General features: G+C 46.0%; 1 protein-coding gene across 1 annotated transcript; it reads right to left on the reverse strand.

The window, feature by feature from the left end:
* Positions 1-5,710: 5,710 nt before the first annotated feature.
* On the reverse strand, positions 5,711-16,853 carry LOC309544070 (uncharacterized protein; the record flags this gene model as incomplete). Its single annotated transcript, XM_082276457.1, has 8 exons — positions 5,711-5,895; positions 7,310-7,454; positions 7,575-7,781; positions 7,861-8,088; positions 8,178-8,275; positions 8,392-8,515; positions 8,602-8,729; positions 16,253-16,853. Coding segments are annotated over 8 exons (1,716 nt in total), but the record flags the coding sequence as incomplete, so codon positions are not given.
* Between the last annotated feature and the right edge of the window lie 2,084 nt (positions 16,854-18,937).

Genomic DNA, 18,937 nt, shown 5'->3' on the forward strand with positions numbered 1-18,937 from the left:
CTAATGCATCAGTGACCAGCAGTGGCAATACATTAACCCCCTCATGCTGCACAATACAAATATCATTGGTAACCCTGCCTCAGCCCCCCCCCCCCCTCAATGATGGCAATCTCCTTACTTGTCGGCACCTCCATGCCACAGGCAGGCAAACTCTCCGCTCCTCCTGTGTCCTTCCTTTCAAAAGTCCCACCTTTGGCCGGCGGCCCACCTCCCGGTGATGTCACTACTACGACTATGTGTATTAATGAACTAACGCCCCTAACACACTAAAAGCTATAACTAAGTGAGCCCTTCACTTCCCTGTTAGCGGAGATACCCGCCTGATAGGGAAGTGAAGGGCTCACTTAGTTATAGGTATTAGCGGCCGCTCGCCCGCCCGGCCGGTGTGTTAGTTCATTCATACACACAGTCATAGTAGTGACATCACCGGGAGGCGAGCCACTAGCCAGAGGCAGGACTTTAGAAACCTGCGCTGCGCCCGCGGCGGCCATCATTAATTTCGGCATCTTTAACCCATTTTCGCCCGAAATGGAATAGGCCCATTTTCAGCCGAAAATTTTGGTTGCCGAAAATTCAGTGCACCACTACCTCACATGGATGGCGATACCTCACATGGATGGCCATACATCACATACCTTTACATTTTTGCTACCACAAGGAACATCCCTTGTGATAGCTTTGTCAGGGACAGGTACTCTTTATGGAGAAATCCAGGGTCTATCTGATCCCTCCTCTGCCTCCAAGTTAGCTGATCCAACAGAGCCCTAAAAATTGAATTGATGGAATCCTCGCCATGAGTCTGCTTTATCCGCATCCCATCCAAGACATATGTATCTCACAAAAGTAAGTACACCCCTCACATTTTTGTAAATATTTTGTTCTATCTTTTCATGTGACAACACTGAAAAAATGACACTTTGCTACAATGTAAAGTAGTGAGTGTACAGCTTGTATAACAGTGTAAATTTACTGTCCCCTCAAAATAACTCAACACACAGCCATTAATGTCTAAACCACTGGCAACAAAAATGAGTACACCCCTAAGTGACAATGTCCAAATTGGGCCCAAAGTGACAATATTTTGTGTGGCCACCATTATTTTCCAGCACTGCCTTAACCCCCTTGGGCATGGAGTTAACCAGACCTTTACAGGTTGCCACTGGAGTCCTCTTCCACTTCTCCATGATGACATCACGGAGCTGGTGGATGTTAGAGACCTTGCGCTCCTCCACCTTCCGTGAGGATCCCCCACAGATGCTCAATAGGGTTTAGGTCTGGAGACAGTAATAAGATATATTCAGTAAAAAAGTACATGGCCGTCACTAAATGTTACATCTAAGTGAAGAGAGGAAATATCTATACCTACACGAACCTTATGATATATACCAACTTATCCTTATATATGTATGATGTACATGAGTGAAATTAGTAGGAGACATTGATCTCCTGTGTATGAGCTGAGCTCAGTTTGGGGCCAGTTTCCTCATTTTATTGAGATCTGGTTTTAGATAAATGAATAAATGTTATTTTAGGATAAATCCATGTAGTTGTTATCTGTCTCATGCTGTGCCCTTAAAGTCCACACCTATGACAGTGGTTCCTTGTGAACATCTGTAGGTTCCCATTTCTCTGAACAGATAGGATGTTGGGACTCTCAGGATAGCTCTGGTTTTTCTTCTCCTATCCAAGTTCTCCAAATAAAACATAAAAACACATCCCCTAGACTGGTCATTGGAGACAACGAGCGGAAGAGTGTGTGCACCTGGCTGTGTGAAAATACCCTGTATCTGGCTGTGGAGTAATCAGTGGGAGGCCCGGGCAAACCAATATCCAAGTGGCTCCTGCGGGGGTACCGCTACGCAGAAAGCAAACCTTGCTTCAACAAACAGTTCTCTCCTCAGGACAGAAAAGAAGACAAAGGTAAGCGACTGCACCAAACTTTGATAAGATGCTGCAATGCACATCGATCACCCAGAGAGCAGAGTCCTCTCCATATGTTTTCCTTTTGGTTACTCCCTAGCAGCCCACATGGAGTCTGCTCCCTTCTGTGGACCTCAAGCCAAACATACTCACGTGTCCCGGACCTCTTCCACAGGGCAATCGAAGCATCCGCAGGGCGACCCGGATCCCAGAGGCAGGAACACAACTGCTATATCTGGGTTGGGCACGCTTAGGAGACATGTGCAGAATGGAAACATTTGTTTCGTTTCGGATAGATTCATTATGTTACTAATTTCATTTCATTCTGGAATTTGGAATTCTTTTAGTTTGGTTTTGGAATTTGTTTAGTTTTCGTTAAATTTATTTTCCTTTTCGCTAAAATTTGTTTAGTTTATTAATCTAAAGAATTCAAACTTATCAGAACGATCAGAATTCCGATTGGTCGAGAAACAATCGACTGATTGGAATTCTGAGTGAAGAAATAGCTGGTTGTTAAGCAGGAGGCTGGGAAGCCGGCCGCCCGCATCCTTACCAACCGACGACTCATCAGCCGTCAGTGGGCTTCCCCAATGACAGATGAATGGAAAGAAAAGAATGCCGGCATTGCCTGGCAATAGAAAATGTTTAAAAAAATGACAAGGGGTCTCCCCCCGCCCCCCAGGCTATACCAGGACCATGCCAAAATGTAAAAAAAAAATAATTGACGTGGGGTCCCCCAAAATAAATATCAGACCTTTACCTGAGCATGCAGTTCGGCAAGTCAGAAAAGGGGGGACGAGCAAGACCCCCCCTCCTAACCCATACCAGACCCCATACCATGTTGATGGGGACAAGGGCCTCTTCCCCACAACCGTGGCCTGTGCTTGTGGTGGTCTGCAGGCAGGGGGCTTGTCGTTTTCTGAAAGCCCCTTTTACCAAGGGACCCCCCCCCCCATGTGAATGAGTATCAGGACCATAGTACCTGTACCTATTCACCAAAAAAGTGTCAAAAAGTAATAAAAACACACACACAATTTTTGAAAAATCCTTTATTATAAAATAAAAACCAGCGTCCCCCGATGTAGATCCGTCATCAATCACAAAGCCCGCCGCACCCGGAAAAATAAATAGAGAAGCTCTCGCCATCATGGAGACCCTCTGCCTACTGCAGGCTCCCCGTTTCACATATTTTATATAGGTAAGGGGCGGGGCCACCTGTCTACATCACCTGGTGGCACCGCCCTTTCTGACGTCAGGGACCCAGCATGCACCGATCCATGAGGCCAGAAGGGGCAGTGCCTCCAGGTGATGTAGACAGATGACCCCACCCTTTTCCTATGTATGGAGGAGGAGCCTGCAGTAGGTTTTTTTTAAATAAAGGATTTTTCAAAATTTGTGTGTTTTTATTACTTTTTGACAATTTTTGGTGAATAGGTACGGGTAATATGTTCCCGATACTCATTCACATGGGGGGGGGGGGCGGGATCTGGGGGCCCCCTTGGTAAAAGAGGCTTTCATATTATGACAAGCCCCCTGCCTGCACCTGCAGACCCCCACAAGCACAGGCCACGGTTGTGGGGAAGATGCTCTTGTCTCCATCAACACGGGGACAAGGTGCTTCGGGGTGGGGGGGCATAGCTTACCCAAAGCACCCACCCCCCCATGTTGAGGACTTGTGGCCTGGTATGGTCGATCGTTTTTTTGTCTGATCCGAATTTGAATCATTCTGAAAAGTTGGAATTTCGTTAGAAAACAAATAAACAAAACCAATTTTAACAGATTTCAACAAAATTCATTACAATTTCATTTGGAGATTTGGATACATCCGAATCTAGGAATAACCAAAAATTTGTTGGAATTTGTTTTTGCACCGAAACGGATTTCACGTGTCTAACACTTAATGGCCACCCGCTAACAGCTGGGCTCCCAGCCAATGCAAATGGCCGCCGATGGCAGGGCCCACTCTCCAGGCATGGATCCTCTACATATGTGTGCCATAACACCACCCTGCTGATAGCTGGGGACTCAATAACCACTCGGGACATCCTGGAAGACTTCTGGATACCAAAGGAAGCTCCTGACATCCCGCACAGCTGCCCAGCACCAGACCCGCCCACCAATGCTTCCAATAGGTAGGAAAACTTCATACAAAAATGGTCCTATAAGTGAGGAGGACAAAAAAGGAACGCAGCCATTGGCTTATCCTGAACATTTATGGGGTGGGGTCTTATGGGGGAGGAACGAGGGCGAGGCTACCCAAACGTATGCTGCCATTGACATCTGTCAGGAAAGCACATTATGGCCACCAGATGGAATTGACCTTTATAGGAAATCCCAATTCACCATGACTGGGGGAATGCGGGTCACATTTCATCAACACATTTATAACAACCAGATCTGTAAGTGTTTGTGAAATCTTCCCGCACAAAATGTACTCAGCCAATGAAAGGTAGGGACTCCATTTTTATTTTTCTCCTGCTATCAATTGCCAACACGAGACAACACTTCATCCATGTCTTTGGTGATCTCTGATCTCCTTATGAAGTGTTTCTTACATGATGAAGATCAGCCATGGAGTATATCTGACGTGTATATCAGGGTGTGCTTCTTCCCCATATGTCCACCAACATTCATATAGAAGACATTTCCCGCACTCAAGGCACTAATACACCTCCAGGGTTGTGTGGGACCCCTGATGAACAGGAAGACAGGACTTCAGTGAGGAACATTTCCCTCACTCAGGACAGGAATACGGCTTCTCCCCCATGTGAGATCTCTGATGCTTGGAAAGATTGGACTTCTCTGAAAAACATTTCCCGCACTCAGGACAGGAATATGGCTTCTCACCAGTGTGCAATCTCTGATGCTTGGAAAGATTGGACTTCTCTGAAAAACATTTCCCGCACTCGGGACAGGAATATGGCTTCTCACCAGTGTGGAATCTCTGATGTGTGGAAAGATAGGACTTCTGTGAAAAACATTTCCCGCACTCAGGACAGGAATACGGCTTCTCACCAGTGTGAGATCTCCGATGTCTGTAAAGAGTGTACTTCTTTGAAAAACATTTCCCGCACTCAGGACAGGAATACGGCTTCTCACCAGTGTGTGATCTCTGATGTGTGGAAAGATGGGACTTCTGTGAAAAACATTTCCCGCACTCAGGACAGGAATACGGCTTCTCTCCCGCGTGCGATCTCTGATGTGTGGAAAGAAGTGACTTGCATGAAAAACATTTCCTGCACTCAGAACAATAATATGGCTTTTCCCCCGTGTGCAATCTCTGATGTGTGGAAACATATGACTTATGTGAAAAACATTTTCCACACTCGGGACAAGAATAAAGCTTCTCACCAGTGTGTGAGCTCTGATGATTGTGAAGACTAGACTTCTGTGTAAAACATTTCCCGCACTCAAGACAGGAATATGGCTTCTCCCCCGTGTGAAATCTCTGATGTCTGGAAAGATCGGACTTCTGTGCAAAACATTTCCCGCACTCAGGACAGGAATACGACTTCTCACCAGTGTGAGATCTTTTATGCACATGAAGATTGGATTTAAAACTGAAACACTTCCCGCACTCAGCACAGGAGAACCTCTTATCTGTTGTAAGGACGGCACCGTCCCTCACAGTCTGAGGTTCCTCAGGAAAAGAGGAATACGATGGCCCGGCACCCTCCCTCACAGTCTTGGGTTTCTCAGGAAAAGAGGAATACGATGGTCCGGCACTGTCCCTCACAGTCTTGGGTTTCTCAGGAAAAGAGGAATACGATGGTCCCGCACTGTCCCTCACAGTCTGAGATTCCTCAGGATAAGAGGAATACGATGGTCCATCTACACTGTGTGGTGCCGGATGGACATTTGAGGTAGCCGAGTTTTCTCCTGGAATATACTGTGTGATGTCCTCATCTTCTACTTTACAGTCTGGAGACAAAGTGAGACAATCCTCTGAGGTTTTCCTCATCTCCCATCCATCTACTAAAATAGAAATATAAAGATTATTACTAGACATGAGCAGATTGGTTCCCCTAAACCAGGACTCCACCCACATCAGACAGCTTTGTCTCTGAGGATCTTACAATTCCCCCCTCATGGTAACTAGTAAATGGGTCCTCTGATCTCCTACCAGTTCATTTCTTTATTCATGGACCTTAGTCAGAGAGTGAGGAAACAATGAGAACTGTCTTTTATAGGAGTGACAGTGATGAGGGGATTATAGGACGAGTGTCCCCTCCCCCTCTATCACTCATTGCCATCTTCCCAACATAAAAAGTCCCGCACTTCCTTATTTAGTCCATGATTTAGTCATGAATAACAGCGGGACTGAGCCCCACCAGAGGTCAGAGAGTGAGGATGGGGGAGAACAACCACGATGGAGATTGGACTGATCCTGAAGACCATATATATCTTTGGGGAAGTCCAATCAGGATGCAACGCATCAGATGGGAGTGGTTTGAGGACATCATCACGTTAGGAGGAGTGCCCTCAAGTTACACTGAGACTGATGCTTGGGGAATCTGCAGTGATTGTGTGTATTCAATGCTGGATTGCTTTTTTAACCTTGTGAGTGCTTTTCTTATCCATGTAATAAATATAACAGTGAGCACTATGGAGTCTCTTTATCTCTAGTAGCAGGAGCTGACTACCTAAAGAGGAGGCTCCGCCTACATGTACCTGAAGGTGTGTGATTTCATGCTGGGTATGTCCTCTTGGTATGGAGCAATGGGGTCCATCTGAAGAGGTGAGAGTACACCTGGAATTGCAGAGTGGCGCACTGTCAGCTTATTCTCAGTGACACGAGAAGGGTGGATTTGTGGCTCATTCATGTTTACTGTGGATTGTAAAACTGTTTGCGACTGTTCACCAGTGTGCGTGTCTTTTCATGTCTTTTCTTCAAGTTTTTGTGTGTAACAGTGTGTGCATTGTATAGATAGAATATACACGGCTCAAAAAAAAAAGAAAGGAACTCAGTGACTTGGGTGTGAGACTATACAGACATATCCCTCCACCCAACACAGCCAGCAAATAACAGAGCAAGTAACCCCGGGAGGATTGTTCTGTCAGAGATCTTGCTAGACCTGGGCATGGGGCAGAAGACCCAAGGTTCATAGCCCAGGGGTCTAGGCTGAGCAACGTCTATGGTGAACATCAACATTTTGCTACCAGCTGAACCCCAGAATCTCCATAAATCCAGTCTAGAGACATAAATTGTGTCTGCAGCACAGAGAAGGAAGATTATCCGAGAGAAATACAGGAATACAGGATGGGAAACACAGCTCAGGAAAGTGACCAGGGGATTACAGGCTAATATCACCCAGCCCCCCCCCCCCCTACTCTGGACCAATCAGTGAGCAGTATGGGTGGAGGAATGTATTTAGTGTTAATGACCCACCTGTGCTGATCTCTGTAGGAGTGTCCTCCTCTATAAATGTCCCCGTTATTCCATCCTCCTCCATAGACTGCTGATTATCCCTCACATACCTCTCTTCTTCTTCTTCTGCTTTAACCTCAAATTCTATATCGATTGGATCTCCACTCTAAATCAAGAAAATGAAAGAATATCATCTGTAAAATATAAGATTTATTATTGTGACATCACATAAAAATCCACACATTGTCTCCATGAGTCTGTGTTTTATAATCTCTGTCTCACCAACCTTGTAACAGTGAGGGATGGTGTGACCTTCCTGTGTGGAATCCCGGGAATACAGAGGACGGGGACATCTCTCTGGTGGGTTCCTGGTATTAGGTGGCTCCATCATATCCTTGTGTTCTTCTGAAAACTCCTCCATCACTCCATACTCCTCATCCTCCTCTTTATACTCTTCTTTAACATCAATATTATCCTCCCCGAGGTTTCCACTCTGAATATATAATAAAACATTTATTGTAACAAACATGCTGTGTATAAATCAGAATTACCAATCATTGTCACTCATCTACCTGATGATGGTGGGGGATGGTGTGACCTTCCTGTGTGGAATCCCGGGAATACAGAGGACGGGGACATCTCTCTGGTGGGTTTCTGTAGCTGGATGACTCCTCCATGGTGTCCTGGTACAGATCTTTGTGTATTTTTAGAAACTCTGACTCCTCCATCACCCCATCCCCATCATCCTCCTCTTTTATCTCTTCTTTAACCTCAACTTTAGAATCTCTCAGGTTTCCACTCTGAATATATAATAAAAATGACATCAATGGTAACAATGCAGATAATGTACAGATCCTAATGATACTATCAGTGATTGTTCCTCATCTACCTGATGATGGTGAGGGATGGTGTGATCTTCCTGTGTGGAATCCCGGGAATACAGAGGACGGGGACATCTCTCTGGTGGGTTCCCATTACTGGATCCATCTGTAGGAAACACACACACTGACTGAATACATTGTTTCTATGTGTTTATCAGATGATGGGGGATCTAGGTGGATCCTCCGTACTGCTCTCTCCTTTACAATAAAGTCTCCTCTTACCCGGTGATGTGAGGGGCGGCTGATTCTCCATCATGACGTCCTTGTAGAGATCCTTGTGTCCTTCTAAATACTCCCACTCCTCCATGGAGAAATAGACAGTGACATCCTGACACCTTATAGGAACCTGACACACACAATGATACAGTCACCACCCAGACACATCCCTTGTCTGTTACTGGATAATGTCCCAGAATTCCCAGCACCGCTCACCTCTCCTCCGTGATCTCTCTGGGGACTTCTAGAATCTTCTTTGTATTTCTCTATTCTATCAGGGAGGGAGGTGGAGGCAATGTGATGGTCATATGATCTCCAGACTTCACAGGAGGAAAACTCTAGATCTGAACACAAATAGTAAAATCAAATGAAATTCCCAGAATCCTCCTCACCTCACCATTCAGGTTTCCATTTGATTAAAGCCCCACCTCAGACTGAGGTATAATTTACCCACACAGTAACACCACACTAAGCAGAGTAAAAACTTGTTGCAGGCATTCTGACATCATTACATACAACGCAGGACTAACAGTCCCACTTTATGTGAGGATGCCAAGGGTCCGCCCACATCCTAAGAGCATGAGAAAAAAAAAGCCAGATGGATGGACATGGGGGGGGGGGGAGCTGTGAGGTCAGTGTGATGTCATAGGACACATAGACTCTGAATGGAGGGACATTTGGATGGGGAGATTGGAGGGGCTCTCTATTTGAGGCTCCCATGCAAACCAAATCATTGTTCCTGGGTGCCTCCCACTTTTCCTAAAATGAAGAGTAAACTTTGACCTTTACCATACAGAAATCTGTCAGGATTCTGTGAAAGTAATCTCTCATGTGAGCAGGTGACGTGTGGAGGAACGGAGTGTAAATAGCAGACAATTTTCTCCAGAGCTCCTAATGGTGGGGATGGATTTTGCTGCATGCTGGTGCCAAGTTCCCATCCCCCCAGGGTCACTGCAGGTGTGGAGAAAAGCTGTGTAAGAGGATATGGAGGAGAGATGAGGAGGAGATCCAGGAATCAGGATAAAGGTCAGGACAAGCAACAGACGAGCGCATCCAAGAGATGAAGCCGGGGTCACTACACAGAAAATCAATCCAAGGAAACAACAGGCAGGACGAGGCATAGCAAGAAGGAGCACAGAGACAAATGAGAATATTGCTCAGCCAATGGGAGATTATCTCAGCATGACTTACATAATGAAGGAGATGTGGGGGAGGGGAGGTGACCATAGATACATCGAAATTCAGCTGGTTCAGCAGGGATCGGTCACATTTCCATCCATGTGTGGTCAGCTTTGGAAGCAAGATATATTAATCATCAACTGATCCCCTTGAAGGGGTTAATCTACCTATTAAGTCCTCTGCCACCAGATCCTGCAGTGTCTCCCTCTACGTTCTATGGAACGTCCTCTTTACCTAACATCACTTCCTGTCTGTATTCCATAGAGACTTCCTGTCTGGGTAGAAGTGAGATCACCACCTTGTGGAGCTCAGAGGAACTGCAGCCCTGAGAACCGTCTGGTAGTGTGAACACGGCCTTGTGCTGTGTGTGTATGTACTGTATATCCTTCCCCTTTCTCTCCTCCCTCAGTGTGTATGAAGAGGCGGAGCTCCTGCTGGAACAGCGGTCGGAGGAGGAAGCCGAGTCTAGGAAGGAGACTGACAGAAAGCACAGCAGACTTGCAGGAGTGAGCGAGGAGGATCCAGTTCCTTTGCCATCGGAGGTGAGGAGAGTGTGAAGGATGTTTGTGACTCTGGTAGCTGAAAAGCTGGGAGTCATATTGCTCTGGTGAGTGGGGAAGCACTACTAAGGGGGCGCCCTCACCATCACGTGTGTAAGAGGTGGAAGAAGGCGTGGCTACACTACAGCTGGCACAGTTTGGAGCACGAAGAACTTTTACACCTTATCAACTTTTCATACATTTGTGGACTTTTATGGAGCAACAGAACTTTGTTGAAGTAGATGCAAAGTGGAAGCAGTGGACTTGCAGAGAACACTATATTGAGCAACAAATATTGTATGATTACATGAATTTGCACAAGTTATTACTCTATAGAAAATATTATAAGATAATTAAGTAGGTGTAAAGTGGAAGCAGTGGATCTGCAGGGAACAGCATCTTGAGCACAAAGCACTTTATGTTGTATATGAATTTGCACATGGATCAGTTTACTTAATTTATTGATAAACACCATAAGATGAATGAAGTAGGTGTAAATCTAGACCTAGGGAACACAAGGGAGGTGCAGTGTGGAATCCTCCTGTCCTCACAGAGCACCTTCCAGGTTCTTCCCTCTCCTCCCTCTCATCATTTGAAGCTCACTGTACGTCTATTTTCTCCGATCTCCTCTAGAATTGCTGTGATCTATCGGCCCGCTGGACCGGTATTAACTTTCCTTGATGACTTCTCTGCCTGGCTGCCCTACTTTCTCTCTTCTGAAATCCCCACAATCATTCTCAGCAACTTCAACATCCCTGTTACTACGAACACTTCTGCTACTTCCAAACTTCTCAGTCTAACCTCCTCATTTGGCCTGAAGAAATGGATACACAATGGATAGAGGCTTCTACTCACTCTGGTGACATCACCCTCAGCCTTGTATTCTCCCACTGATGCCCTCCATGCATCCTCTCCAACAATCCTCTCCCTCCCTAAACACCACTAGGGATGGGCGAGTGGTTTGGGCCGAGGAGAACTTCTCCAATCACCTGAATTTTCTGTGTGCTCTGTGTTTTTTTTTTTTTTTTTTTAGTATTTAAATCCTGCCAAGCGCACAGTCAATAGGTTGTTAGGACACGGCACAATCCTGATCTCGGTAAAGAGTCAATGACATGACTCTTTGCCCATGTGATCGGCTGTGTCCAATCACAGCCAGTCACATGTAAATGAGGAAGTGCCGTTATTCGTCTCTCCTCGCCTCACACTGTCAGTGTGTGAGGCGAGGAGAGCCGATCAGCGGCTCCTCCTCACAGGGGAGACAGATACATGTAATCAGGGCACTGATCATCAGTGCCCTGATTACACAAAATGTAAATAAAGTGCCAGTTACTGCCCAGCATCAGTGCCCACCATCAGTGCCCATAGTGCTGACAGTGCCTGCTCATCTAGGCACTGACTGGCAGCACTATGGGCACTGATTGTGGGCACTGATGGTGCTGCCCATCAGTGTCCATCAGTGCCACCCGTCAGTGTCCATCAGTACCGCCCGTCAGTGCTGCCTCTCAGTGGCCATCAGTGCCACCTATCAGTGCTCATCAGTGCAACATATTAGTACCTCATCAGTGCCCATTAGTGCAGCCTATCAGTGCTGCCTCATCAGCGCACATCAGTGAAGAAGAAAATTTTATTTATTTTCAAAATTTACAGAAAATAAGAAAAACTTTTTTTTTCTGTCTTTTTTCTTTTTTTTGTAAGAAATAAAAAACCCAGAGGTGATTAAATACCACCAAAAGAAAGCTCCATTTGTGTAAAAAGAAAAGATAGAAAGTACCCAGGTGAGGTGTACTCAGTATCTCTGCCTGGGACAGCGGGAAGCATCAGCTTATTCAGCTACTGCTCTCTCCGCTGCCGACACTCGCTCAAGGCACTCTAAAGTTCTGGGGTGGCAATTCCGCAAGCCCAGAATGTGATCAATGGTTTGCCGACCCTGGACATGCGCTTCCGTGGTTTAATGTTCTAGGCTACATCAGAGGGCTCTGTGGGCCACATCAATGAGCTCCGTGGGCCAAATCAGAGGGCTCCACGGGCCATATTAGAGGGCCCCGTGGGCCACATCATAGGGCTCCATGGGCCACATCAATGAGCTTTCTAGGCTAAATCAGAGAGCTCCGTGGGCCACATCAGAGGGCTCCATGGGCCACATCAGAGGGCTCCGTGGGCCACATCAGAGGGCTCCGTGGGCCACATCAGAGGGCTCCGTGGGCCACATTAGAGGGCTCCGTGGACTACATCAGAGGGCTCCATGGGCAACATCAGAGGGCTCCGTGGGCCACATCAGAAGACTCCGTAGGCAGCATTAGAGAGCTCCACGGGCCACAGATTGAGCACCCCTGGAATTTACAAACTATTGGATATATATCTGAAAAGTGATCAATCCTGATGTACTAATGGCCAATTTCCTTTCTTGAGGCCCGAAAATGGCAAGGCAGTACAAATACCCCCCAAATTACCTTTTTTGGAAAGTAGACAGTCCAGTGCAAGGCTGGGATAAGAGGTGAAGAGAAGGGGAGGCTGCCCCGGGCACTGTGGCATCATGTGAGGTAGGGAGGCACTGCAAGGAGATTGATGGAGGGGATTTAAGGGGAGAGGGGGAGTTTGAGGGTGGCAGGAAGTAAGAGTTGCTCTAGGAAAATACATTTGGGGGGGGGGGGTATGCTAGGAGTGGTGATTGAGGTGGATTTGTGTTGGGGGGGATGAGGCAAAAGGCTTTGTGATGGGGTGATGTGGGGGGTTTGTGCTAGGAGATATGCATACTACAGGAGATGGTCAGAGACTGCAGACACGATGCAGGAGATGGTCAGAGACTGCAGACATAGTACAGAAGACAGTCAGAGACTGCAGACATAGTACAGAAGACAGTCAGAGACTGCAGACATGATACAGGAGATGGTCAGAGAGTGCAGACATGGTACAGGAGAAGAAGATCGGAGACTGCAGACATGATACAGGAGATGGTCAGAGAGTGCAGACATAGTACAGGAGATGGTCAGAGACTGCAGACATGATACAGGAGATGGTCAGAGACTGCAGACATGATACAGGAGACGGTCAGAGACTGCAGACATGATACAGGAGACGGTCAGAGACTGCAGACATGATACAGGAGACGGTCAGAGACTGCAGACATGATACAGGAGATGGTCAGAGACTGCAGACATACAGTAGTACAGGAGACGCAAAAGGAAGGAAAAATGGTCATGGGACTTTAGATGAGGTAGGTTGCTTGCTTAAATGACCAGATAAAGTGAAGTCTCAAAAATGTTTATTCATTACATGAGTGATAATATATATATAACAAATACGACATCACATAATCCAGATAGAATTACAGATATAGAATGTAGAGGACTGGCATCAAAAAAGGGTATCTTGCCATGTATTTACACAATTCATATTATAATAATATACAATAATAAACGTGTATATATATCTCATGAATAATACATGGTTAGTATCCAGATACATATGTCTTCACATCTATATCTCTACGCGTTTCGTGGCACTTTCATCCACTCATCAGGAGCTTGATAAAAAAAATATAGGCTAATTTTAGAATACAAAAATCTTAAAAAATAAAAAGAATACACCAAATTGCTCCCTTAGAAATATCGTATACATAAGATCCTACTACTTACATGTAACAAACCAAAGCAGGCCCTGTGACCATAAGGGAATGAGAGCACAGTGAGGGGAGGAGTCTAACCTGGGGCTGAGGCGGGTATAAGCCAATCGGTCCTAAAAAAAGGAGGGGAGGGGACCCAGCAGATGCAGACCCGGACACCTATAATTCCAACAAGTGTAAAAGCACATGGTGACCAATTATTCTAAGAAACAGGAGAGTATAAAAATAAATAGGGGGTATATGCATATATATAAGGAAAAAATATAAAGACTGCAGACATGGTACAGGAGATGGTCAGAGACTGAAGACATGGTACAGGAGACGGTCAGAGACTGAAGACATGGTACAGGAGACAGTCAGAGACTGCAGACATGGTACAGGAGATGGTCAGAGACTGCAGACATAGTACAGGAGATGGTCAGAGACTGCAGACATAGTACAGGAGATGGTCAGAGACTGCAGACATAGTACAGGAGATGGTCAGAGACTGCAGACATGATACAGGAGATGGTCAGAGACTGCAGACATGATACAGGAGATGGTCAGAGACTGCAGACATGATACAGGAGACGGTCAGAGACTGCAGACATGATACAGGAGACGGTCAGAGACTGCAGACATGATACAGGAGACGGTCAGAGACTGCAGACATGGTACAGGAGACGACCAGCTCATTGGGGAGTCTTTTGGCAGCAACTTAGGCCCCAATGTGATAGGCACACGCAGTACACAGACTGGAGGTACAGCAGAGATGGGGGATGGGCCACTTCTATGCACTCACCCCTCACTTACATTAAACATGGCAGGCTGGTCTCTTACCCCTCCCCTCGCAGCTCATTTCCTGAAGCAGACTGTGTCTCATGCCAGGGATGTGATGATGATGATGATGTTAGCGCCGAATGGCACTACACCCGCCCATGGGGGAGGTGTCAGAGATACAAATCCCGAGGAAGGGCGGAGAGCGTGGGGAGGTGGGGGGGGGGCTTCACGTTGATGTTCTGCATCGCCCACTTCCTGAAGCAACACCATCCAATGAGAGGGGAACAGCGCCGGATGCAGCCAGGCCAACGGTGCATGTTAATCCAGCAATGATACTTCTGTGGGGGGAGGAGCCAGGATGACGTCACGCACAACCACGATTATTCTGGGTTCCGCATCGTAACCGAATCGGAAAAGGCTGCATGGCGATGCGCCGATCATTTTCAACACCCCCAGTGACAACGTGAGTACATTGATCAGATTGTACATTCAGTCCATAGGGGCCTATGAAGAGAATCTTCAGCTCCATCTAGTGGCCATAATCCAGTATTTGTCCCAAAATACCTCAATTAAAAAAAAGCGAAATTACACATTATGGCCACTAGATGGAGCTGACGATTATAGGAAATCACACATTTTTTTTAAAAACAGACCTCTAAATGTTTGTGAAATCTTCCCGCTCAAAATGTACTCAGCCAATGAAAGGTAAGGACTCCATTTTTATTTTTCTCCTGCTATCAATGGCCAACACGGGACAACACTTCATCCATGTCTTTGGTGATCTCTGATCTCCTTATGAAGTGTTTCTTACATGATGACGATCAGCCATGGAGTATATCTGAGGTGTATATCAGGGTGTGCTTCTTCCCCACATGTCCAGCAATATTCATATAGAAGACATTTCCCGCACTCAAGGCACTAATACACCTTGAGGGTTGTGTGGGATCCCTGATGTACAGGAAGACAGGACTTCAGTGAGGAACATTTCCCTCACTCAGGACAGGAAAGTGGCTTCTCCCCCGTGTGAGATCTCTAATGTCTGTCACGATTGGCCTTCAGTGTAAAAAAATACCTGCAAACAGCACAGGGATACGGCTTCTCCCCTGTGTGAGATCTCTGATGTCTGCAAAGATTGGACTTCTGTGAAAAAAATTTGCCACACTCAGGACAGGAAAATCGCCTCTCCTTATGACACTTCAGATGTGTGAAAAGATCTGACTCTTTCACAAAACATTTTCCACACTCAGAACAGAGATTAGGCTTTTCATGTGAGTCTTTTGATGTGCAGCAAGATGTGACCTCTGTGAAAAGCATTTCCCACACTTAGGACAGGAATACGGCTTCTCCCCTGTGTGAGATCTTTGATGTGTAACAAGAACTGATTTCTCTGCAAAACATTTTCCACACTCAGCACAGGAATATGGCTTCTCTCCCGTGTGCAATTTCCGATGTTTGGTAAGATTTGACTTCTGTACAAAACTTTTCCCGCACTCAGGACAGAAATACGGCTTCTCCCCTGTGTGCACTTTCTGATGTGTTGAAACATGGGACTTCTGTGAAAAACATTTTCCGCACTCAGGACAGGAATACGGCTTCTCGCCAGTGTGAGAACTCTGATGCTTGGAAAGACATGACTTCTCTGAAAAACATTTCCCACACTCAGGACAGGAATATGGCTTCTCACCAGTATGCAATCTCTGATGCGTGGAAAGATTTGACTTCTCTGAAAAACATTTCCCGCACTCAGGACAAGAATACGGCTTCTCACCAGTGTGCGATTTCTGATGTCTGGAAAGACATGATTTCTCTAAAAAACATTTCCCACAATCCGGACAGGAATACGGCTTCTCACCAGTGTGAGATCTCCGATGTGTGGAAAGAGCGGACTTCCGTGAAAAACATTTCCCGCACTCAGGACAGGAATACGGCTTCTCACCAGTGTGCAATCTCTGATGCTTAAAAAGAGTGGACCTCTCTGAAAAACATTTCCCGCACTCAGGACAGGAATACGGCTTCTCACCAGTGTGAGATCTCCGATGTTTGTAAAGATCGGACTTCGCTGAAAAACATTTCCCGCACTCAGGACAGGAATACGGCTTCTCACCAGTGTGAGATCTCTGATGCGTGGAAAGATATGACTTCTGTGAAAAACATTTCCCGCACTCAGGACAGGAATACGGCTTCTCACCAGTGTGAGATCTCTGGTGTTTGTAAAGATCGGACTTCGCTGAAAAACATTTCCCGCACTCAGGACAGGAATACGGCTTCTCACCAGTGTGAGATCTCTGATGCGTGGAAAGATATGACTTCTGTGAAAAACATTTCCCGCACTCAGGACAGGAATACGGCTTCTCACCAGTGTGAGATCTCTGATGCGTGGAAAGATATGACTTCTGTGAAAAACATTTCCTGCACTCAGGACAGGAATACGGCTTCCCACCAGTGTGCGATCTCTGATGTCTGGAAAGATTGGACTTCTGTGAAAAACATTTCCCACACTCAGGACAGGAATACGGATTTCCATCTGTGTGACACCTTTTATGCACACGAAGATTTGATTTAACACGGAAACATTTCCCGCACTCAGTACACAGAAATCTTGTTGGAAGGATAGCACAGTCCCTCACAGTCTGAGGTTCCTCAGGATAAGAGGAATATGATGGTCCGGCACTGTCCCTCACAGTCTGAGGTTCCTCAGAATAAGAGGAATACGAAGGTCCATCTACACTGTGTGGTGTCGGATGGACATTTGAGGTAGCCGGGTTTTCTCCTGGATTATACTGTGTGATGTCCTCATCTTCTACTTTACAGTCTGGAGACAAAGTGAGACAATCCTCTGAGGTTTTCCTCATCTCCCGTCCATGTACTAAAATAGAAATAAAAAGATTATTACTAGACATCAGCAGATTGGTTCCCCTAAACCAGGACTCCGCCCATATCAGGCAGCTTTGTCTCTGAGGATCTTACAATTCCCCCCTCAAGGTATCTAGTAAATGGGTCCTCTGATCTCCTACCAGTTCATTTCTTTATTCATGTACCTTAGTCAGAGAGTGAGGAAACAACGAGAACTGTCTTTAATAGGAGTGACAGTGATGAGGGGATTATAGGAACGAGTGTCCCCTCCTCCTTTATCACTCATTGCCATCTTCCCAACACAAGAAGTCCTACACTTCCTTATTTAGTCCATGATTTAGTCATGAATAACAGCGGGGCTGAGCCCCACCAGAGGTCAGAGAGTGAGGATGGGGGGAGAACAACCAAGATGAAGACTGGACTGATCCTGAAGACCACCATCATTGGGTTACTGACTCCTCCCTCATTATCACTTTCTGTTTAAGGTTCTAAAGTTGGAGGATGTTATCACATTATTATCACCATGTAAAAGTCTGTCCTTCAATCAAATCATCAGATATAAAATGTCCAGCTGGTAGGAAATGGGTGGAATAAAAGAGAAGCCATATTTTGTGTATATATAGCAGTGGGTAGAGGGGAGAGAGCAGAAGTCAGGAGTATGTAATGTACAACATAGAGTATATAGTGCAGGGATCAGGAATCATAATATTGGTGTTCAGTAATCAGTGCTGGCTTACATGTATTTATTTAGTGTTAATGACCCACCTGTGCTGATCTCTGTAGGAGTGTCCTCCTCTATAAATGTCCCCGTTATTCGATCCTCCTCCATAGACTGCTGATCATCCCTCACATACGTCTCTTCTTCTTCTGCTTTAACCTCAAATTCTATATCGATTGGATCGCCACTCTAAATCAAGAAAATTATTATAATCAATAAATATCATCTTCTGTAAAATAATAGAATTTTGGTCTTACTATAAAATCCTTTTCTCTGATGTTCATTGACGGACACAGCTCCAGAATCTTCTAAACCATTGGGACGTCAGCATTGTTAAAGATGAGGGGTGGGAAAAAACAACAGAAATAAATTCCCAAAAGGCTAAACCTAGCCAACCAGATATGGAGCTCAAACAGGAGTACCTGGAGCTCACCTGAAAACAATACACCCTCAAAGAGGACAAGGTCCTCTCAAACAGCGGCCTGCAAATCCCTGCAGCCAAAAGCAGCATCCGCAGATGCCAGTACATCCACTTTGTAAAATTTTGTAAAAGTGTGCACAGACGACCAGTGGCCGGCTTGCAAACCTGTATCACTGACGCCTCATAGCAGAAGGCCCAGAAGGCACTAAGCGCCCACGTAGAATGCGCCTTAACAGGGAACAGAGGAACCTGACTCTTGATGGACTGGGCCTGCACCACCGTCTGTCTTGTCCATCTGGAAATGGTCGCGCCAGACTCAACCAACCCCTTGCAAGGTCCATCCGTAAGGACAAATAGTAAGGCTGATCTCCAAAATGACTCGGTTGCCGCAAGGTACACCATGAGCGCCCGACCCACATCCAGAGAGTGCAAGGTAATCCCCCTAGGATGTTTAGACTTAG

Source organism: Pelophylax lessonae (genome assembly GCF_965119305.1).
Source record: "Pelophylax lessonae genome assembly, contig: HAP1_SCAFFOLD_786, whole genome shotgun sequence".
NCBI lineage: Eukaryota > Metazoa > Chordata > Amphibia > Anura > Ranidae > Pelophylax > Pelophylax lessonae.